The sequence below is a fragment of the Balearica regulorum genome, chromosome 4 (assembly GCF_011004875.1).
Source record: "Balearica regulorum gibbericeps isolate bBalReg1 chromosome 4, bBalReg1.pri, whole genome shotgun sequence".
Lineage (NCBI taxonomy): Eukaryota > Metazoa > Chordata > Aves > Gruiformes > Gruidae > Balearica > Balearica regulorum.
Window position 1 is genome coordinate 51,070,977 of NC_046187.1, and position 22,157 is coordinate 51,093,133.

Genomic DNA, 22,157 nt, shown 5'->3' on the forward strand with positions numbered 1-22,157 from the left:
CTTTTGCTGAGACAAGTACTGAAAACTCAAGGGTGTTGGGTTTTAACCCAACCCTGAACTTTGGTTCAGTCTTATTCACAAATACAAATTTTATCCTCATTCAAGATCGAGATTTTTACCGCCACCTCCTCAGTCACTAGTAGCAGTTCTTACGAATATCAATGTGCTGTGGTCTGTGATACAAAACTACCCTTAGTTTAAATCTTACTGTGCAGAAGTAATTTAATAAGAAAGTAATTGTCACTGGGACAATCCAATTTTCACATGGGAAAGAATGAGCTCTCTTCCAAGAAAACAAGGCACTTAAACTCCTTTCACTGAATATAAAAAATTAGCAATGGATTTTCTCATGCTATCATGTTCTCCTACAAACTTGTGACATAAAAAAAATATCTCTGGCATTTCATCAGCTGCATAGATTGGCAAAGCTTAGAAGGATACATGGGTGAATTGAGGGGCAGGAGACAGCAGTTGGCTGTTCCTTTTTTTGACAATACACCTCTCTTTCAGACCCTCACCAACTAAGTTACAAATGTGCAGACTCCTTTAAGTTCTTTGTAGTGGTGTCCTGAAGAAAAACATTTGAGAAGCCCCCAGACCCTACATCATCTGTAAAATCAGCATAACCTGACCTGTAAAAACAAGGTTACAGTTATGTGGTCACTTTGCACAAACATAAATCCAGGCTCTTGCAAAGAAAGAAAAAAAAAAAATCAGTACAGCTTTTTGTCCTGCTTTTGTTCAGTCTTCCTTGGCCAGTGCTGACATTTGCATGGCTACACCGAGAACCAGACTAGGGAGCTGCCCCTGCTCAGCACTGCCCCTTTCCTATGGACCATGTTCAGCTGGATGCCCGCTGGCTCCCTACTGGAAACTAGTGCTGGCGCAAGGAGACGTGAGGAGCGGTCTGGAAGAGTAGATGAGGGAACAGCAACCTGTAGTAGAACTGTGAATTTGGGGAAAATTAAAGTAACCATGACCTACATCAGATCACGATTTAGATCCTATTTTTTAAAACTAAGTTTGGAGGGCAACTATAAACAGAAAAAAGTACAAAGTTACTAAACAACTGAGTTCTGATCACACTTGAATCTTGAAATACTAAACTGTTATTAATATCGTGTAAGGTGTATGAATATTTTAAGTCATTGACTACTGTATGGTTTAGTCTACTGATTTACTATACAATAGTGAACATCCGTAGAGTTTGTCTTGTATTGGAAGAAATCTTTGCAAGAAAGAGCAGTCGATGTAATCCATGGACAGCTTTAGTCAAAAAGCGCAGCTAATTGCAAGAGGCAAAATCAAGTGCACTTATATAGCTAACAATCATTCTTCAGGTAGTAAATATAGAGAAGCTATGCAGAACACTTGGATTTACAGCAAAGCACCAGTCTTCCAGCAGTGTGGCAGGCAAAACTGGGAGGCAAGCAAGTATATCTTTGAGCTTGGGACTTTCAAATAATGTTTGACTACAACTTTTTCTGAATGTTGTCCTTTATTGTAGGAAAGAGACACTGGTCTCCCTAATCAAGCTCTTGTTCTTAGAGATGCATGTGCAATAAATACCATCACTGTTATAATGATTTTGGAGGGGGTTATATTGATTAAGCCCTGCAGCAAAAAGGTCATTCGGTTTTACAAATGTTTTTCTCTACATACTGACAACTAAATCAATCCTGTCATGCAAGTCACATACAAACATAAGTAGCATTCTGAGAATCTGTTCCAGTGTTTTTGTTGCAGAGAACATACTACCTCTAAAAGAAACAGTGCTATTTTGAAGTTGACTGTTTCTAAACAAATTCAGTCTTATTAGAGAAGAGTTTAAATTTTCAGCTTCCCTCCTCTGTTTGTCACGAAACGTCTGCACAAGAAAAATATGACACTGCTACAACTTCTGGAAGTTTGCAATAGCCTTCATCATCCATTGCTACATCTGCCACAACAGTAAGCCTAAGAAAATCTTTAAAGAATTCTTTCAGGTCACTTGTATGACTTTAAAAATCTTCAGTTAGTGCATTTTTTTTTTTTTTGATGAAATGAACCAGAAGTAACATCAAAATATTTAAAAGAAAATTCCAAATTTGCATGGAAGGGTTGTCTATGCAGGATGGAATATTAATAGTGCCAGAAAGTTTTGTGTATTGCCAAACTTCTATGAAGTTTGCTCTTCTACGTTTGCAGAAAATAACTCCACTTTTACATTTTTGTTGTTTTCTGTTCCACAGAAGTGTCCTGTTTCGATTAACATTAATATTTCCCACTCTGCTAGCCATTGCCTTACTTTTTAATACTATTTTCATCCTAGTGGTACATATTTGTTCTTTTTTCTACAAGCCTTATTATCTGATCTGCAGTGCTGCGCTTAGTGCTGCTGAATAGCACAACACAGAAAAAACCCCCACAACCCCACAAGAAATTATATCTTTCATTTTACCCTTCTTGACAATAGGACTGTAACCAGGTCTTGTCATATCACTCATAGAGCACATCATATCACATTGCCTCACCTCTTTCAACCTGCATTCTTAAAACTCTTAATTTAATAGGTTAGCATTTTAACCATCTAAGACAGTCAGTTCTATTTCTCACCTGGAAGAAGTTGGAGAGTGATTTATGGGTTTTGATTCTCATGTGACGCTGTGATACTTTCCTCACTGCACGAACGACGTAGGTCCATTCTACAGTAGAGCAGATTAACTGGTGACTCATTTAACATAGGTCTTACACATCTGGTTTCACACTTTTTGTGCCTTGATGCTCTGTATCCTTTCAGGCACAGAGTTGCTTGGACGCCCTGAGATTCACTATGGTTGATGTATACCTGTCTATATCATATAGCTTTCCATACAAGAACTTGAGCTCTTCTCTCCACAGTGAATCCCCCACCTCATTCTTTCTACTATCAACTCTGAAGTTCCTTTTTTTTTTTTTTTTCCCTGCAACCTCTTTACAGAGGCATAGCCCAGTCATGCTTAAGGGTATAGGGGAGGAAAGTACTCTTTGTTTCTCTTCTAATGACCTCCTACAGACATGAGAGGGATTGGAAACTGTGTTTGGCAGACAAGCCTAGTGACTCTCTCATGTAGATTGCTAACTTGAGCAAGATTACCAAAACCAGAATGATAAATGCAGATTCTTCTGACTCTAGCTAGCTAGATATCTAAATAAATGACCAGATTCTCAGAAGCTGTAAGCACTGGGCTGATTTCAGTATGTTGCAGGCGATTACAAAATGTTCCTACATTTTGTCATTCAATATCTAAAAATTCTCAGGCAACTCTTGGTAATGAGCCAATCCAATCTTTTTTTTTTTTTTTTTTTTTTTAATTAGTCTCTCCAGGTAAACTTGTAACATTTACTTCTGCATTTAGAAAAGAATGCCAAATTTAAACCTATCATCAACGTACAAAGTCTTTTCACTGCACAAATCAGAGTGCATGCATATGTGTGTGTGTGTTTATGTGACTTGTAAATACACAGAAATATAAATAAACCCACAGGACTCAAAAGAGTAATATAAAACTAAAGTAAAAGGCAGAAGCAGTTAAATATTTATATTTTTACCCAAAAAAAAAACCCAGATGAAAGATAACATGGATGTCTTCAAGCTAAGCCCTCATGTCAAGATTTGCAAGGTTAAATAACCAGCTAAACCTGCTCCCCTCATATGAGGATTTGTTATATTTTTTGTATAACAGCACATTTCTTCCGTAATGTCTCCTAGGTTTTCACAAACATTTCACTTGCAAAGAAAAGCAAACGTAGGAAATATTCTGCAACTGGCTAACTGGACTTGAAATAGCTGGTGGAGACTCTTCTCCCGGAAAATAACAGGCAAATTGATTAAGGTATTATTAGCAAGGGGATCATGCTGTGTTTTGCTTTTTTTTCTTTATAATATGCAGTTTTTTCATTTATTGACATTGCAATCATATTTGTGAACGGATACCTTATCTAAAAAGATTGAGTTGACAGTGCAACCTGTATTCTTAAAACTCTTCACTTACTGAGGTAGCATGATAACCATTTAAGACAAGCACTTCTGTTTCTCACCTGGGAGACATTAGAGTGTGCAGTGGTTTGTGGGGTTTAATTCTCAGGTTTTAATTCTCGTATCTGTCTTAGACCTGATTCAAAGTCTATTTGAATTGTGGGAAGAGTCCCTTTAATTTCAGGAGGCTGCTCAGTGCTACTATTGCAATATCTTCTGGTATTGTGGGGCAGAGCATCACTAATAGACTTCACATAGATGGTAGCCATTACCTGGTTTCTATGTTTTTATTGGTAAGCTGGAGGACAAACTAGGTTTTATATTCATTCCTCTTCCCCCATCCTCTTTGCACTGTCTTCAGTGCAGTGTAAAACTGAAGTATTTGGTTTTCTTTCCATTTGTAAACAATTACTTACTTCCAGGTTTGAAATGCATTAGATGATCTCTTCAGAGAGAAAAGCTTTTTTGCCCGTAAGTACAGTCAAGGATAAGAGTGGATGGCCCAGAGAGGTTGCGCATTCTCTGTCCTTGGGGGTTTCCGTAACCTGACTGAATCAAGCCCTGAACAGCTTGATCTGATCTCACAGCTGGCTCTACTCAAGAAGAAGTAGAGGTCTCTAGTTGGACTAGAGACCTCAAAAGTCTTATCCAACCAATTAACCAATAGTAAGTCTTATTTTGTTCTGTCCATGTACCTGTTCTTTGTCTCTTTCAGACCTTAAGACTGACAAAAGGTGAAGAAAATAAGGAGTGGGGATCGCAGGTGGAGAAAATGGTTTAAGCAAAGGTCCTAAATGCCACGCTGGTTCTCACTATAATATCATTTGTGTCTTCTTTAAAAAACATATTGCAAGAAGCGTTAAAAACTGTCACACAATGGTTGAGGTTGGAAGACCCTTCTTGAGATTGTCTAGTCCAAGCAGAGTCAGAACAGGTTGTCAAGACTGTGTCCAGTCAGATTTTTAATATCTTCATGGTGGAGACTCCACAACCTCTCTGAGCAACCTATTCTACTGCTCAGTCACCCTCACAGTAAAAGTTTTTTCTTAGGTCTAAATGGAATTTCTTGTATCTTGGTTTGTTCCCATTGCCTCTTGTCCTGTGTCTGGGTACCACTAAGCAGCACCTGGCTTCTTACATACTCATCGGATAGATTCCTCCTGAGCCTTCTCTTCTCCAGGCTAAACAGTTCCAGCTTTCTCAGCCTCTCCTCATATGAAAGATGCTCTGAACCCTTAATCATCTTCACTGGACTTGCTCCAGTCTGTCCATGTTGCTCTTGTACTGGGGAGTCCAGGAGTGGACTCAGTGCTGAACCTAGATGTGTCTCACCAGGGCTGAATAGAGAGGAAGAGGGTCCTCCCCTTGTCCTGCTGACAATATTGTTCCTAGTACAGTCCAGATACTGTTGGGGGTTTTTGGCCATGAGGTTACATTGCTGTCTCATAATTATCCTCACCTTTGTGTTTCTAGAAGTGTCTCATGTCTTAAGGAGGAACAATTCACAAGTAAGTTATGAAATATACTAATGGGCCAAATATGAAATCTCTTGTGTCTCATATATTCAGTTATATTTCCCTAAGTCTGAATTTTCTTTTGAGATTGGGGTGTCCTAAGTGTTTGTGCCACATCAGGCATCCAGACACATGTAATTTTCATTCTCGAGCACTTCCAAATTAGATGAGTGTGAACAGTTAAGAGTCAAAAAAACTTGTCACAGTTCCAATATTGATGTCCAAATGATCAGTTTTATTGCCCAGATAAATTAATTTCTAACATTATGCAAATTTAAGTCCTCAGAAAATGTTTGCATTTTGAACTGTGTTATACAGATAATAAACTTGTGATATAACATTTTTAAATATTATAAAATACAAGGAATAATAATAGATAAATTCAAAGAGAGTCAATGAATTGTGATCAGTTTGGTTACATTTTCTCACAGTCTGTTCCTTTCAGATGATACCGTTTGCAGTTTGGACTTTCCACAGTCTCACAGAAATGATTCTTAATTTATTTGATTTCAACAGATATGAGGACCCCTGTGACTGATCATTGGAATCAATTCTTCTCTCTTGATTTACTTTGAATATGTAGTTTGAGAAATCAAAAAATCTGAAAATTAGGCTTAAAGAAAATCAAAAGACCAGAATGGATCTCCTGAAGGGTAAACCCTTCCTCTGATTTAACTGCAAAACTAAAACAAAACAAACCATAACAGCTCCCTTTCCACCAATCTATAAAGTAGGCATATAAAAAATAAGTAGACAAATAGATTTACTTATTGTGTATTTGTAAAACACATGCCAACAACAGACATATCCAAACTAAATTTCATCATGTCACTGGTGATGATTTAATTTCTGATTATGAAAATAATGTCAATATTTTGCCTCATTTGACTCTGATTTATAGCTCAATAGGAAAGCAATAAGAAGTCCACTCAAGTATTTTCTTGTTGATTTTGCACAAAATTACTAGATCTGAGGTAGTTTTGCAATAATATAAAAAAATGCAGCATCAATCATCTTTCACTCACATTCTATTTAATCACAGTATTTTTCCAGTCTGATAATTACTGCTGAGATTACTGTCATAATATTCTCCACAAAGCAGAAGTGTTTCCCCTCATAGCAAGCAGAAATGGGGTACAGTAAAGGTACAAAATTTGATTTTGCTTACTTTGTAAGTCGTAGCCATAAAAGTATTGTCATAGAAGGTGACCTTTTAGAATAAGTATCATGCTAATTTACAAAATATGAAGAAGGAAAACAGAAAGTCACTGAATATTGTTTATGCTGCAAAGAGCATGATTAATTATTTTATGTTTTAACTATCTTTTTTTCCACGTCATGAAGACAGATTATGTTCATGTTGTGCTCTGTTCCTCTATAGGATTTGATTTTGGCAAATTTTCATAGCCGTAATCCTGACATGATCCTAAATCAGGAATGATTACTGGGAGTTGGGTGTCATCAGACTGGCTACTGTAAACAAGTGTAACTCCAAAGATAGATATCTGTAGTTTATCAAATTCTGTTCAGAGTATAAGATAATTATCTTCCACATTGGATGAGATGATATACTATTTAGAGTTGTTAATTTTAGGGCTGGGTTTGCTTCTCTTTGTTACCTGAACCAGCGCCACCAATTATTGTTTTCATTAGTATTGCAGGAAAATTTATATAATGTTAATGCAGTAATGACACTTCGAGAAGTTTGTTTTCTATCAATATCTACCCACGGTGATATGACATTATCTGGAAAGCGACCCTGATTGACTTAATTTCTTACTGCAGAGCTGTTGTGTTTCAAGAGCAACCACTTAATGACTAACTACCACCTGCAGACCCTGCTGAGTTAACACAGCCATATAATAATGATTCCTTGGATTGTTTTGTCCCAAGGTTTTGGAGTGATATTCCATTTCATCGATAGTGAATTGCTAAATTTCATTATTAAAATAACATCTCTACTAGATAGTTTACTCGGCCAACGTGAAACATGGAAAACTACAATCAAAACTGCCTGAACTAAAATAGAGTACAGCCTACAGGTTGAGTATGTGTTTAGGCAAAAACATCTGTAGAAAGGAAGTTACTAAAGAGGAATGCTTTTGTTTAGATTAATTTAGCTTTTAACGTGAAAGATGGCAAGTTTCTGCAGTGGAAATTAGGTTACATTCAGGAGACCTTACCTGTGAATAGCACATGAGTTTTAAAGATCTTGTGAAAAGTTAAGGAAATTGAGAAGTTTTACCTCACTTCTAGTCCTGAAATCTTCTAGTACCTGGAATTGTCAGTTTGAGTATATTTGGATTTTATGCTCTCTGTCATTTCCCAACAGATTTTTCTCTTTTCCTCAGCGAGTGCAGCACCATTCCTGCAAGCACTAAGCTCCATAGAAGGACTCATTTTTTGTCTGGAAGTATAAAAAGCATGTGTTTTGTTCAGAAAATATGTTATTCAGAGGCTGACTTTCTGATGTAATTACATTTATTACATTTCTCTTGAGGATACAGTAGTGAAAATCGCAATTACTGCATTATATAACAATCAAGTGCCTCTGAAATCTTTTGCAAACATAACTTATTTGTGGGTTGAACAGGAATTAAAAAGTGCTTATAAACCAGTACTATGGAATACTTAATATTTGGAAAAATTGAGTCAGCTATCTAAAGTTGTTGTAATAAGAATTAGAAGAAAAGCTACTTTCCCCAAAATATGCATGAATGTGTAGGGATATCTGCATGCATGAGCGTGTCTCCTCACCCGTACATGTGTATACTAGTGTATGCTTATGTTATTTGTTCCATTTTCAGTCTATTTTAAATATTAGTTTAAATTATGATTTATAATAGTAACCTTAGTGATCTTTGCTGGTGTCTAGGCCTTGTGTCTTATGTCAAAAAGGAATGGAGTGCTTTAGTTTTTTTCATTGTGTTTTAATGTTCTCCACCTGCAATTCCTCCAATACGATGAAGAACAGGACTCTAATATGGTACTGTAGAGTGTAAAATCTAGTGAAAGATAAAATTCTTGCGTGTTTTTCACAGTTTGTGAACTGTACACTGCAAAGTAGAAGGATGAAAATTACACATCTGATTTATACACCTACTAGTAAAAATCAACATATAATTCCAAAATAACATATATTGCATTATGCTTTGTGTTTGTTTTCAGGTGAAAACCCTCGCAGCATAAAATCAGTGATTTAATAACTTTCTATTTTTCAGAAAGGATATTTTTTAGCAAGGAAAGTCAAGAATGAGTAATCTAATGCCATCTGAAATACATAGCATTAATACAAGATCTTAAGTCAGTCCAGATGGCTGCAGATCAAGAATACCAGACAAAACTCAGCCAACTCTTTTTATAAAAGATCCCTTTCTTTTGTGGGTAATCAAGCTCGCCTTGCTGGTTGTGCAATAAGCTTGCCTCTAAAAACCAAAGTCTCTTTTGCAAAGAAATTTTGAGCATCTTGACACAAGAGTGTCAGGGAGGAGTGAGGCTGGTGGTGCCCTGATGTCCCTAAGAGGGGGGGTCCTTGGAGCAGGGTGTCCTCTCCCCTTAATGACCACAGGGGACCCCACTGGCACTGATGGGGGTGTCTGCTCTGGTCTGGAAACCAGCAGATGCTCTGAAAAGGAGCCCTTGCAGGGAAGGTGGGAGTGATTCAATCCCCCTGAGGGTATTAAGAGAGAGCACAAAGTTAGTTTTGTGTACCAGCTACTTCTGTACAAAGTTTTTGCTGTGAAAATTAAAATGTTTTACTCTTAAGAGTACATGCTTCTTTTCAAAAGGTACCCTTTGATTCAGCTCTACTCAGCTGAAAGAGGTATGCAGGACAAGGGGCTACAATAGGAAGAAAAGTGTGCGTGCGTGTGTGTGACGTAAAACTGTGGCTACAGGAGAAAGGGAAAAATACACGCAGAGAAATAAAGGGCGAGAGAGAGAGAGAAAGTGAAGGGTACCTGCTTCAACTGTTTTGCTATGCCCTGATAAGACTAAATGAATGTATTAAATCCAAACTGAAGTAGTGTTGTACTCCTTGACTGGTTTATTTTGTTTGAGTAGGTTAAAATCATCGTAACATCGTGATAATACGGATGTAAAACTGTTGCAACCTTAAAGAAAAAGGGGAAGGTACTTTTTAGAAATACTCTGATTAATGCTGCATTTGCACAGTGTTTGCTGTTTATCCATCAAATGTTCGAAATTAAAAATATAACATTATGCACAAAGAACATTATATTCAGGAATTGCCAGGTGTTCTCAATGCAGAGTGCTATAGGAACATCATGGTAATAACCTCAGTTTCTAAATGCAGGCAGAAAGCAGCATGGTAGTAAAAAGACAAACAAGTACTTGAAGACAAGGAGTACATAGGTGGAAAAAATAGTGTTATTCTTTTCAATAACAATTTAAGAACCAAAATGACAAAACTGTCTAAAAAAAGTGGCCGAATCTCATCTGTAACAATGTCCTCCAAAATGTTTTCATTTTATTAACATCGTGTGCTGATGGGGCCTGTGAACCGTTTTCCCTGTAAAAACAGATTTCTTTTAATATGGCCTTAACTTTGGGGTTTTAGTACTTAATTTAGAAGTAATTCAAGCATCCTTCATTCTGGGAACAGCTACAATGCTTTCTGATCTAAACACATGAATATATTTAAATTTAACTAGCTCCTTTATCACACCAGTGAGGATACAAATTAAAAGAAATATTGTTTTTTCCAGTTCATGACCCAAAGTATTTCCTCTTTGTGTGGAGACATGTTAAAAATAAAATCTCCAGACAAATAACATCTCATGTTTGACCTACTCTCTATCTTTGTGATATGCAATTACCCGATGCAAATGCCTAAAGGCAGAAATTAAGGTTGTAAGGGCAAGTACCTTCTAATGCCTGAGTTTTGATGTCATAATGGTAAAGGTAGGATATTTGTATAATTCTATAAATGTAATTTATATTAGTTTATTCTAATTTGGAAAGTAACTAGCTATCAGTGGGGAAAAATGTAAGAGACTGGATGCAAAGGAAATACTGTGTTTTCAAAAGATAACAAATGAATTGCTAATATCTTGCTGGCTTTAGATCATATCACACTTCACTAATAAAATCTCAGAATATACACACGAGGGAGATACAAAAAAGACAAATAGGTTATAAAGCTCTTGCAAATTTATTAGATAATATCTAGGCTTAAACTGTCTAAACATAAATTAATCTTATAATAATATTTATTTGGTGTGTTGTATTGAATTTCCAACTCAAGATTAGCCTTTTTTATTTGCACATTTTAAATTTTTAGTATAATGCTTAGGCTTTCACGTACACAATTTAATAGTGCCCTGGCTAAACAGAAGGTGATTACTGTGTTATTCCGTAAATTGTAAAATTAGAAACTATAGCTAAAATGTTAAAACTTCTCATGACAAGGTTGATGTCAACAGCACTCAGAACCACAAACCATTGCTAGGACTTCTGAACAGAACAGCTAGATTCCATGCTAATAATATTAATGTTTTCTGAAAGAAGTGTTTGCCTGCAAAGTCAGCTCCTTGTGTCAAGTCTGAATATCACTTTAAGCAATATTTTGCCACTTCTTCATTTCAGCAGATTCTTCTCCAGCATTCTCGATCTGCTACATGCAGAGCAAGTTTGGCAGGTTGATGCCAGGTGCCCACCAAAGCTGCTCTATCACTGCCCTCCTCAGCTGCACAGGGGAGAGAAAATATAACAAAAGGCTCCTGGGTCAAGATAAGGACAGGGAGAGATCACTCACCAATTACCATTATGGGCAAAACAGACTTGATTTGGGGAAAATTAATTTAATTTATTGCTAATTAAATCAGAATGGAATAATGAGAAATAAAAACCCAACTCTTAAAACACTTCTCCCCACCCCTCCCTTCTTCCAGGGCTCAACTTCACTCCCGATTTCTCTCCCTCCTCCCCCTACAGGCAGCACAGGGGGACGGGGAATGGGGGTTACAGTCAGTTCATCACACGTTGTCTCTGCTGCTCCTTCCTCCTCAGGGGAAGGACTCCTCACACTCTGCCCCTGCTCCAGCCTGGGGTCCCTCCCACAGAAGACAGTCCTCCATGAACTTCTCCAACATGAGTCCTTCCCACGGGCTGCAGTTCTTCACTAACTGCTCCAGCGTGGGTGCCTTCCATGGGGTGCAGTCCTTCAGGACCACACTGCTCCAGCATGGGTCCCCCATGGGGTCACAACTCCTGCCAGAAAACCTGCTCCAGCCTGGGCTCCTTTCTCCATGGGGCCACAGGTCCTGCCAGGAGCCTGCTCCAGTGTGGGCTTCCCAGGGGTCACAGCCTCCTTCAGGTGCATACCCCTGCTCTGGCGTGGGGTCCTCCACGGGCTGCAGGTGGATATCTGCTCCACCGTCAGCCTCCATGGGCTGCAGGGGGACAGCCTGCCTCACCATGGTCTTCTCCACGGGCTGCTGGGGAATCTCTGCTCTGGCACCTCCTTCTTCATTGACATGGGTATCTGCAGAGCTGTTCCTCTCACATACTCTCACTGCACTCTCTGGCTGCAATTGCTCTTGGTGGTTTTTTTCCCCTTCTTAGCTATGTTATCCCAGAGGCACTACCACTGTCGCTGACGGGCTCAGCCTTGGCCAGTGGTGGGTCCGTCTTGGAGCCGGCTGGCATTGGCTCTGTTGCACATGGAAGAAGCTTCTAGCAACTTCTCACCGAAGCCACCCCTGTAGCCCCCCCACTACGAAAATCTTGCCATGCAAACCCAATACAATACTTTTCTAGCAGGATATGTCGAACAATTTTTTGGGGGCAAATTCCAATATTTTTTTTCTTCACGTAAAATACCTCTTATCTCTCTATTCTGAAAAAAAAAAAAAACAAAACACAAAAGATACAAACTAAAAAATCCCACAGTCACCACCACTGTTTTGTTGTAGTGTGGCAATTAACTTCTGGGTTTTAAGTCAAGTGTGAATTTTAGGTTGATTAGCCTTTCCTGTGCTCTTTTTCCAAGCAAAATTAATATGAATAAATACAGATAGGGGACTGTATAGGAGGCTAGTTTTGGTAGCAGCACTGACCCCCCTCTGGATGGGTAAACTGGCTACATCTTGCCACCATGGCAAATGTAGCCCCATGCCACAAAGGAGGTCATGCTTGCTTTGTTAGCAGACCCTTATTTGCTCCATTGGGCTTTCTGCACCCATGCAGATTAGATGAAATAATTGTTCTGACACTTGCAAACTTCAGGCATCAGTTTAACATCAGTTAAAATGAAGATGCATGGAGTTTCAATGAATCATTTGGGACACTGTTTTCAGTTTTAAAGAAAGTTAAACTTAATCCCTTTCACTGATTGCTATGTTGTTTGAAGTAATATTCTCTCAGGGTCATTCTAAACTCAGTTCAGGTTCATCGGGAGGTCCTGCAAATTCATCAGCTTTTTCAGCAAACCAATCCAAATATCAGGTTGTAACAAGAAATGAAATACAAGTTTTTCCTGGGTTTGGCCTTTGCTATGGACATTGTTCATAACTCTGCTAAGGACTGACAGATTTGTATTTCTGCTTTTCTGAGATTTAGTTAACTAACCTTCAGTCACCTCTGTCTTCACATAAAGACCATGTAGACCATATTTTATGTGACTATTTCATCTACACAGTTCCTCTAATTCTAGCAAGAATCATTTAATTCATGTTTTGCAATGTCTTTGAAGCAGTCTATTAAAAGCCACTAACAGAATCCCATCTACCTAGAGAAGTCGCTGTGTAGCCTGAAAAACAGTTTTATGACTATCAAAAAAGGCTGATTTGGGCATCTATATTACCTACTTCTCGGGTATAATGAAGTAATTATAACGTCTTTGTTTTCATTTCTTGAAGAGGATTTATAAAAAAAATATTATTTTAAGTGAGTTAATGGAACTTCCTATTGTGAAAATCCATACAGGAACCAGTGGGGGTTTTCATATTCCTGAATTTTGAGGCAGGCAAGCTGGGTAACTTTTGCATTAACTCTCTATATAAAGGGGAAAGAGATGGAGAAATTCCTTGAGAGTATTATTTAGTCCATCTAACTGAAGATCTTGCTTTGAGTTGCTTTTTTTGAGGACCTTCTTTGTCTCCATTTGGAGATGGAGTATAGGGAAATAAGCCACATAAACTAGGTGTTTAAGGTTTTGATGTGAATGCCCCTCATACTTCTCTCTTTCCAGTCAGAGAATCTATGATGCTGTGTTTATTATAATGTCAACATATCTCATGTTTATTGAGAATTTCCAACCAGGACAGAAATCTCTGCCAAGAATTGACAAAATATAGTTACGCTGATGAGTTCTGCAAGGAAAAGTAGTTGTAGTTATCCTCAGCTGGAAAATGGCTTCTTTGAACTTCCTTCTCTCCCATTTTAATTGTACATTAACCTTCATAATTTGTATTTGTACGATCAAATTAATTAATTTGGGGTGACTATTTGGAGGAGTGTTTGGAATCAGTAGCTCTTTAAAGAGTATGGGTATCAAGGAAATGGTGATGATGCATTTGTACCAAACAATTGTGCTTTATAAAAAATTTAATTGCTATAATGGATGTATATTAAATATTAATATAAAATGTTTTCCAACAGTACGTCAATGCTCAGTGAATTGATTACACAAAAAAGTATTTTTCCCAAAGAAGAATTTTTTCTGCTTATTATTCAGTATATTTTCATGCCAAATTAAGCAACAAAGCTTCCTTAATTTGAGCTTATTATTTCAAGTAATGCTGTTTCAGATTTAGCAATTGTATGTTCTGTTCCTTAGGAAATAACAGAAGATGGGGATCGATCACGACTGGATTCAATGGTGCTGTTAATTATGAAACTGGACCAGCTTGATCAGGATATCGAAAATGCTCTCAGTGCAGGCTCTTCCCCATCCAGCACCCCAACATACAAACGGAGGCATATACCTGTAAGCCAGGTTGCTTAATTTTTCTTATTATTCTCAGAAGAATCTGTTTTTACTTCGCTTTTCTTTTTGTTTCAGTCCTCGCATTTATCAGCTCCTTGGTTCCAGAACTAAAGCTCTTTTCGTAAAGAATTTGTCATGTATTTTTGCTTGTATATACGTATGTTTTGCAGGCAGTAATAGAGGCATCCATTACTTCCTTTTGGTATCATTTTATAAATGAGAGCTTCAGAGCTCCCAGAAGAAAAAAAGGGAGATCAACAAGATTCAGAAAATGTCTGGCTCTTTAATTATCACTTACTGTAAATGCAGTGTCAGCACAGAGTCAGGATCACACCAGTCTTAGAGCGTATGTGTATGTGTCATTTCACATAAAACAGTTAGAACTGAAAGTAAGTCTGAGCTACAGGTCTTGTTTTTCTGCTGTTGGGAGGGTCCATGAAATTTTTGGCAGACACACACTTATGAAATCCTCTTAATTCAAAATAAGATTCTGGGCAGAACTTTATTTAAATTTCTTTAATTACTTTCTTTGATTATTTTATTTATTTAAATGAGAGAATTCCTTGCTGAGAGTAGTCTGAAGGGGGGATGAGACAGCTCACAAACATGATTCATGCATTCTTTTTTTCTAAAAAATGTTTACACGTGTAACTGTGAAGAACATGAAATGGCTGACCCAAGGTGTTCTCATGCAGGCTTCCTGTTAATTTCACCCACATGTGCTGCAGCTGGTTTTCAATTTAAGAAACCTGAGAAATACTGCCCCAAGATCTCCAGGCTAATGTTCAGGTCATTTGTTTTTGTTAGTGGTATTTTCTTTTTAAATAATGAGGAGGTTTTCCTATTAAAGCCAGACTTCATTGCTGTATAGTCAAGTCAGTCATCTGTAGGTGAGAAAAGCTCTTTAAGTTTCTGTGGGTTTGGTCAGCTGAAGATTATATGTCATTTTTAAAGGACATAACATAATTACATTTTTAATAGTTAAACATCCCCCCCCCCCCCCCCCCCCCCCCCCCCCCCCCCCCCGAATATTAGTGTTCTCGCAGTATCTCCTTGAGTACTGATGGGAAGGGAAAGCTGAAATAGGATGTTAACATCTGTTCTCCATATCTTGCCAATGAGTGCCAGTATTTTAGCTAATTTCTTACAGCAGTAAAGGGAGTTGGGGCAATCTGTATCAGTAAGCCTGCATGATAATCAGAGGTGGTACCTGCTTCCATGCTGCAAAGCAGCTCTCCAGAAAGACAGCTTGCATCAAACATGGTATATATGCTATTTCTATACACTGATTTTCTAGGAATTTTTGAGCCTTTGAGTATTACGAATCAGAAGATCAAAAGATTTGGTTTTCAGGATACTTGTGCATTGTGTTCAGTTTCATATTGATTTTATAGTAACAAAGCATTTGAACGTGATGCAAAAACGTGGGTTAATGAGGCACAGTTCTGCACTGTGGCAGCATGGCTCTGCTAAGCAGGATCATCTAAGAGTAGCTGTACGCAAGCTGACTTCTACAGAGGCATTTCCATGGCTCTGATGCTTCCCCAGTGCTTCACATTGCAGAGAACTCACTGGCAGGAAATATCTGACCCAAATTCATGGTCCTACCTAGAGTGCAGCTTTGTCTCTAATTTCTTAACCCTTGTCAGGAAACATCGCATTTGCGTACTTGGTGTAGAGGTACTTGTCTAATTGGCAGCTTCGGTTTGGCAGACCAGAGACTTAACTGGAATTAATGAATCAAAGGGCTGCCTTTTCTTTCCAGTTCAGGAGTAGAACCCCTGAGATGCTTCTGCCCCATGTTTCACCTATTCTAGGAACTTGGTATTAGGAAAATGAGGTTTTGTCTGCACAGAGTTGGTTGGGGTTAATAGTTCAGGCTTTTTTCTGCGTACTGTGTAGCTATATTCATGCAGGCTGCATCTCAGCTAATAATCCTGACAGTATATGGCTGGTTCTACACATAGCCAGGTCTTTGCCAGATATGTGTCACAATTTATCTGCAAGCAGTATAATCCCCTGCCCTCACTCTACGCAGTAAATCAAGCACGCGTAATATTTTTACTTCCTCAAAAGTAAAACATACTATATTTCTTCTTCTTTTTATTCTTAAAAAAGGAATGTAATCAGTGTCATTAAAAGTAAGGGCATTTTAACCAAAAATTGCATTTGGCTGATAAGTGTCTTCTGATTCAAAAAAAAAAAAAAAACAACCCCAAAAACAAACTAGGGAGCTGTACCTCTGAATTATATAAACTGCTGGATGGTGATGTCATTTCAGCTGTGTAATGGTTTACAGATGTTCAGTGAGCTTGCAATGCTGCTGGAGACAGAAGGTGGGAGCACACAGGAAATACTGAACATCAGAGAAAAATGTCAGACTTCTGCAGCCTCAAACTGATTATTCTTACCTTGCATTCTAACATTTAGGGGAATTATAACTTTGATGTTAGTGGTGATTTATAATTTCAGAACAGCAGCTATTGCAAACCACCACATTGAAAAGGACAGCAAGTGAATGTGTAGGTAATTGATAAGAATAAGGCAAATTACTCTTATACATAGAATTATATGTACATATTTCAGTGAACCTATCTAAATATTCCATTATTTAGAAGAACTAGATCTTTATTTCATATTCACATTTACTAAAGAGACTTGCAACACTTATTTTACAGGATGTTGAATCTGGTTCTGAAAGCGGAGTGGATGTCGCTTCAGTAAGTCACTCACAAACAAACTTGTCTCCTAGCATCCATGCTCCTGACCTAGCATCTCCCTGTTCGGTAGCCAGCTCTGGAGCGAAACCAAAGGCTGGGGTGAGTACAAAGATTACATTTTTTTAACATCATTCATGATATCAGGTTGGAAGTGAAATAAAGATATTTTATGCTATTCACTACATGGATTGTACGCAGTATGTGTGTGACACTGAAAAAAAAATAGACTAATAATACAGGTTGTCTTAAGGTATCATTTGAGTGGCAAACAATCCTAGAAGTTTCACGTTTCGAAACACACTATTATCAGCTGATGATTATAACAAGCTGAGTTTTTATGTGAGAAAATAAATTAATGGCACTATTCCATTTCACCTTGGAAGATATGGTTTCCTGGAGTGGTATTACTTGGAATATTTCCTAAGTCACATGGAGGATGCAGCCAGAGAAAAAGATGGTTGAATCATGTAGCCTGATTTATGATGCCCAAACCCAATCACCCTAAGTCCTCTTGAGAGGCTAAACTGCCTCTCTCAGGTGTACTGCAAGCAGAGGTGTTACCCTCCTGAAGGAGAATGTCATTCCAAGGCCAAATTTGGTGAACGGTTTCACACGCCGAGGATCGGAGGGAAGCCTTTGAGCAGGCAGACACTTTCCTGCAGGTGCCAGTGCACACAAGGTGGTGAAGAAGGGCAGGTCTGAGAGCTCAGAGATGGCAACAAGCTCTCATTAAGCTGTTAAAAAAAATGTTAACAGCAATGTAACTAAAATGATTTTTTTCCTTATTAGGCAGTACACAGGCAAGTTCCAGGTTCCATTTCCACCATTTCAGTGAAATGCTTGAGAGCAGCCAGTGGGCTGCTTGTACATACTCTTTCTGTACATATTCGATGCATGTTACTGTATTTTATGCCACTGACTTTTGGGAGACCGATTTCTCAAGCAGTTTGCTATATAGTTTACTCCTCAGATCGGAGGCAATGGAGCTCTCATCCTTCTGTATCCATTTGTAGATACAGGAGCATGATCCTTTCTTTCGCCATTGTCCATCTACTGAAGAAACCTTCTTCATAATGCTTTAGCCATCAGCATGTGCAGAAAAGCTTGGATGCCCTAGAAACTCCTGACATACTTTCTGTTCCCTCTTGCACTTGCTGTTTCCACTCCCTCACGAAGCAGAGGAATCTAGGCTCTTCTAAACTTTGCCTAGGCTGAAAAGTCTTAGCATAACTCCTGCTCCATCTGTTCACAAATTCAACTGCTGCTGCTAACCGGACCAGCAGAAAATCTGGGATAAAATATTAAAATATAAAGTGTGGTTAGCATAAATGTATATGTTTACGACAAGTTTATAAAAAGTAAAATGGAGGCCAACTGTCACTGCACTGCAGTAATAGCAAGTTAACTAATGCCTTCGATTGGGGCAGTAACAAAAGTTCTAATAAACATTTACATTTAGGATTGTTCACTTGTACAAAAATAAATTCACTTGTAATTTATCATCAGTGCATAACTATAGCAAATAGAGAGCTCTGCACTCTGTCATTGCATACAATGCAGCGCAAATTCTCAAATAAGTACATACGTTATGCTAGAAGGTGATATCCCATTTTGCCAGATCCTGAGAAGAGCACAGACACTCTCTAAGGTATTAAACATCCCTTTTAAATTTAGGTTTCTCTACTAATATTTGGGGAACTCTTAACACCTGGCTTTGCAGATGTATGGGTCACTACTTTTGGAGTTGGATATTATGTGTTAATTCACCTTTAATAAGTATTTATTTGACTTTTGCTGTGATGGATATATCATGCTGAACATATCTGTGAATATTGCTTTATTATGTAGTTTCTAATGTATACGATTTTGTAGAGATCTTTTTTTTTTTTTTTTTTACTTTGTAGAGTAACTGTGAATATTCAAAAAATCTCTACTGATATCGGGTTGTAGAACTACAATCCAGAGTCACCTTTTGTTAACCTTTTTGGAAAGTGAAGCTAAATTTCCTCCAAACTCAACTCTCTTTCCTAAAGTTTTGCATGCTGCAACTCACCACATTCTATTGTGGGATTTGGGGGTGGGCTCTTTTTAGCAAGTATATTCAGATAAAGACCATATTTTCATTTTTATCATAATAGGTTTGATAAGTACAAAAACATGGATCATTTTTGCTCAAGTGTAGATCTCCTGCGACCTAGGAAAAACATGAGCCTCTCAAATATGTTCTATTCCTTTTGGCTTTGGGCTTTCAGATTGTTTTGACTGTGTGCCCTTCTGATCCACAAACTGAGTGCTGGTGTGTGCTGTGGCTTCAAATGTTCAAAACTTCAGCTGCCTCCCGACTTGCAGTCAAACTTTACTCGAAAGCATAAGTTTTCTTGCAACAAACACACTAGGAGAAAATAACCCTTTGTTCTTACCCTTGAATATCTCTAGGCCAGTTGTTCATGTGGTCTGCATGGCCAGGTAGTCTGCTGCTAGGTGCTTGACTGCCATCCATACTAGTAGAAAAAAAGTTCCCCTATTCTTCTCATCGTGTTTAGCTTTGGACTCGACTCAGGATGAATTTTTAAAAAGGGCATATTTATTGGCACATCCTCGAAACACCGCCCAGAAAAGACATCAGGGATGTCTCTGTACAGATGATTTCTATGTAGAGATCACCTGTGAAAATCCTCAAAGTGTGGTGTTCTATCTGTAAGGGACACTGTTGTCATAGGTTTGGGGGGGGGGGGGGGGGGAGCAGTTTGGGTTTTTTGTTTGTTTGGTTTGGTTTTGTTTTGGTTTTTTTTTCTCAGAGTAGCCAGTGTAGGAATAGTTTTATTCTGCACTGGAAACTCAGCAAGCTACTTTTTAACGGTAATGGATTGTTTCAAAGCTTTAACTTCCTTTTGGTGTTTGCAACAGCAGATCTTCAAGGATTCCAGATGCTTAGTCTCCAAGGACAACTTATTTTGTTGTGTTTATTAATAATATGTAAACAAGAGTATAACTGCAATTAGCTACATTATGGAATGATATGTGGTATTTTAAAATAAACTATAACGAGCTGTTGACTGCATCAAAAGCAGATCATGCAATTAAAACACGGCATCATGTGCAGACTTGGGGGGGTGGGACATATGGGTTCAAATCTAGTCTCTGATAAAGAACTTGGAAAAGATATTAACTACACAAGACGTTTTCTTACAGATAGGAAATTTGTGTATAGACAAACTATGTCCATTCAAGTTAATTCAGCTTCATATGAATTTAAAAATAGAGGCCAACTGTCCCTTACTTAAAATACCTAACAATGTCACAATATGCTGGAATATCCATAAGCAGAATTTGATTTGATAATCCTAGTGGAAATGATTATGGAAAAGCAGGACATTTTAAATTTTCATGGGAATTTTTTATGAACTATTAAACAAGCTTTTCAGTAGCAGATGTATTCAGAATTGCATTTAAAATTCAGTATCAATTATAATTTTCTTTGCCAATTAACAGTAGATATTCTTTTACACAAAATTAGGTGTAGGTGTGTATTTACATACAGAAGTTATTTAACATTTCATAAAGATTCACTTATGGATAATCAAATCTATTCTCGTCAGTGTGAACACATGTACAGTACACATGTATATATTAGCATACACGTGCATGTATACACACACAAAGGACTCCTTAATGAATATACAGGCATGACAAAGAAGAGCAGGATTGTCCCCAGAGCATATAGAAAGGTATTTCTACAGAAAGGTTTTTCTATGATTCTGCAGGGTGTAGGATGAAAGGCTTTGCTAAGCAGATGTACATGGTGTTTGGGGCTTATGAGAAGTATACACTTGAATAATCTTCATCCTAAATTTAGGAATCTGCCACCATTACATTACATGGTCAGGGTAAAATAGCATGATGTGATCGATAGAGTATTTGGTCCACAGTATAACAACTAACTCAAAACGTACATGTTTGGGGAAGGCGCACAAATGGGCAGCCCTTGTAAAATAAGGATTCACAGGATTGAACAGGTACATTTCCTACATAATTTGGGATTGGATAGTAAGAAATGTTTTGGGCATTTTTATATTACTTATGTTTACAGAGTAAAGAATGTTCATGCTTCTATAACTAGCACATCTCTGTGTTCTGGGTTTCATTCATCAGTCTCGAAAATGGACAAGATTTTTTTAATATTAACACTTGAATATATACACTTGGCAGGAATTAATCACATGGGAGTTGAAATTAGCTTAAAAAAAATAAAATTAAATCAACAGGCCTTTGCCCCTGTAGTCATGAGAAACACTGGAATGGGAGTGTCTGATCTGGATTTGGAAAACAAGGAATGTAAATATCCTATACGCCATTGCCTTCTACAAACTGATGCCACACATCTGGTCACTTATAACATTGTTCAACAATAAAGACCAGAAACTATTTATTTTTAAATTTGGCTTGATTATTACAAAAACAATATGTGGCTACAGAATTTAAAATGTATTTTAATAACAAAAGATAAGTTACAATAGCCTTCTCCAGCATCCAGTTAAAAGCTAAATAGTTAAGGAAAGCTTGAATCAATTATCATTGTCTTTTTGTTTTTTTTCCCCCCCTAAATATAAAAAGTTGGCTAAAGGACAATAGGAACTAAGGCCTAAACATTATGGCCAAATTTTTGTCCTTGAACATCTGCTCTGCAAAGCCTATCTATTTTCTGTTCAGGTGAAAAAACCCAGTCGTGATTATTTTCTACTGCTTTTCTTGGCAGCGCTATCCCTCTTGCTTCAACAGTGTCCAACTCAGCCTTAATCACGCTGTGCAAAGGTAATCAGAAATCTATTATCACAAGAATAGCTGGTATCTAGGAGAAGATTGTTTTTCAGATAGGCTGTAATGACTCATTTAAAATGCATTCATTTCTCAAAGTGATTTTAGGCACCAGTTATGCCTGCAAGTACAAAATGACGTCGTCTGGCTATGCACTACAG

At 37.8% G+C, this 22,157-nt stretch overlaps 1 protein-coding gene across 1 annotated transcript in view; it reads left to right on the top strand.

Annotated features, from left to right (window-relative positions):
* The window catches only part of DLC1 (DLC1 Rho GTPase activating protein), a 237,895-nt gene that overhangs the window by 45,673 nt on the left and 170,065 nt on the right, over nt 1-22,157 (top strand). The window contains 2 exon segments of the mRNA XM_075752097.1: nt 14,312-14,461; nt 17,140-17,280. Coding sequence (XP_075608212.1) covers nt 14,312-14,461; nt 17,140-17,280 — 291 coding nt within the window.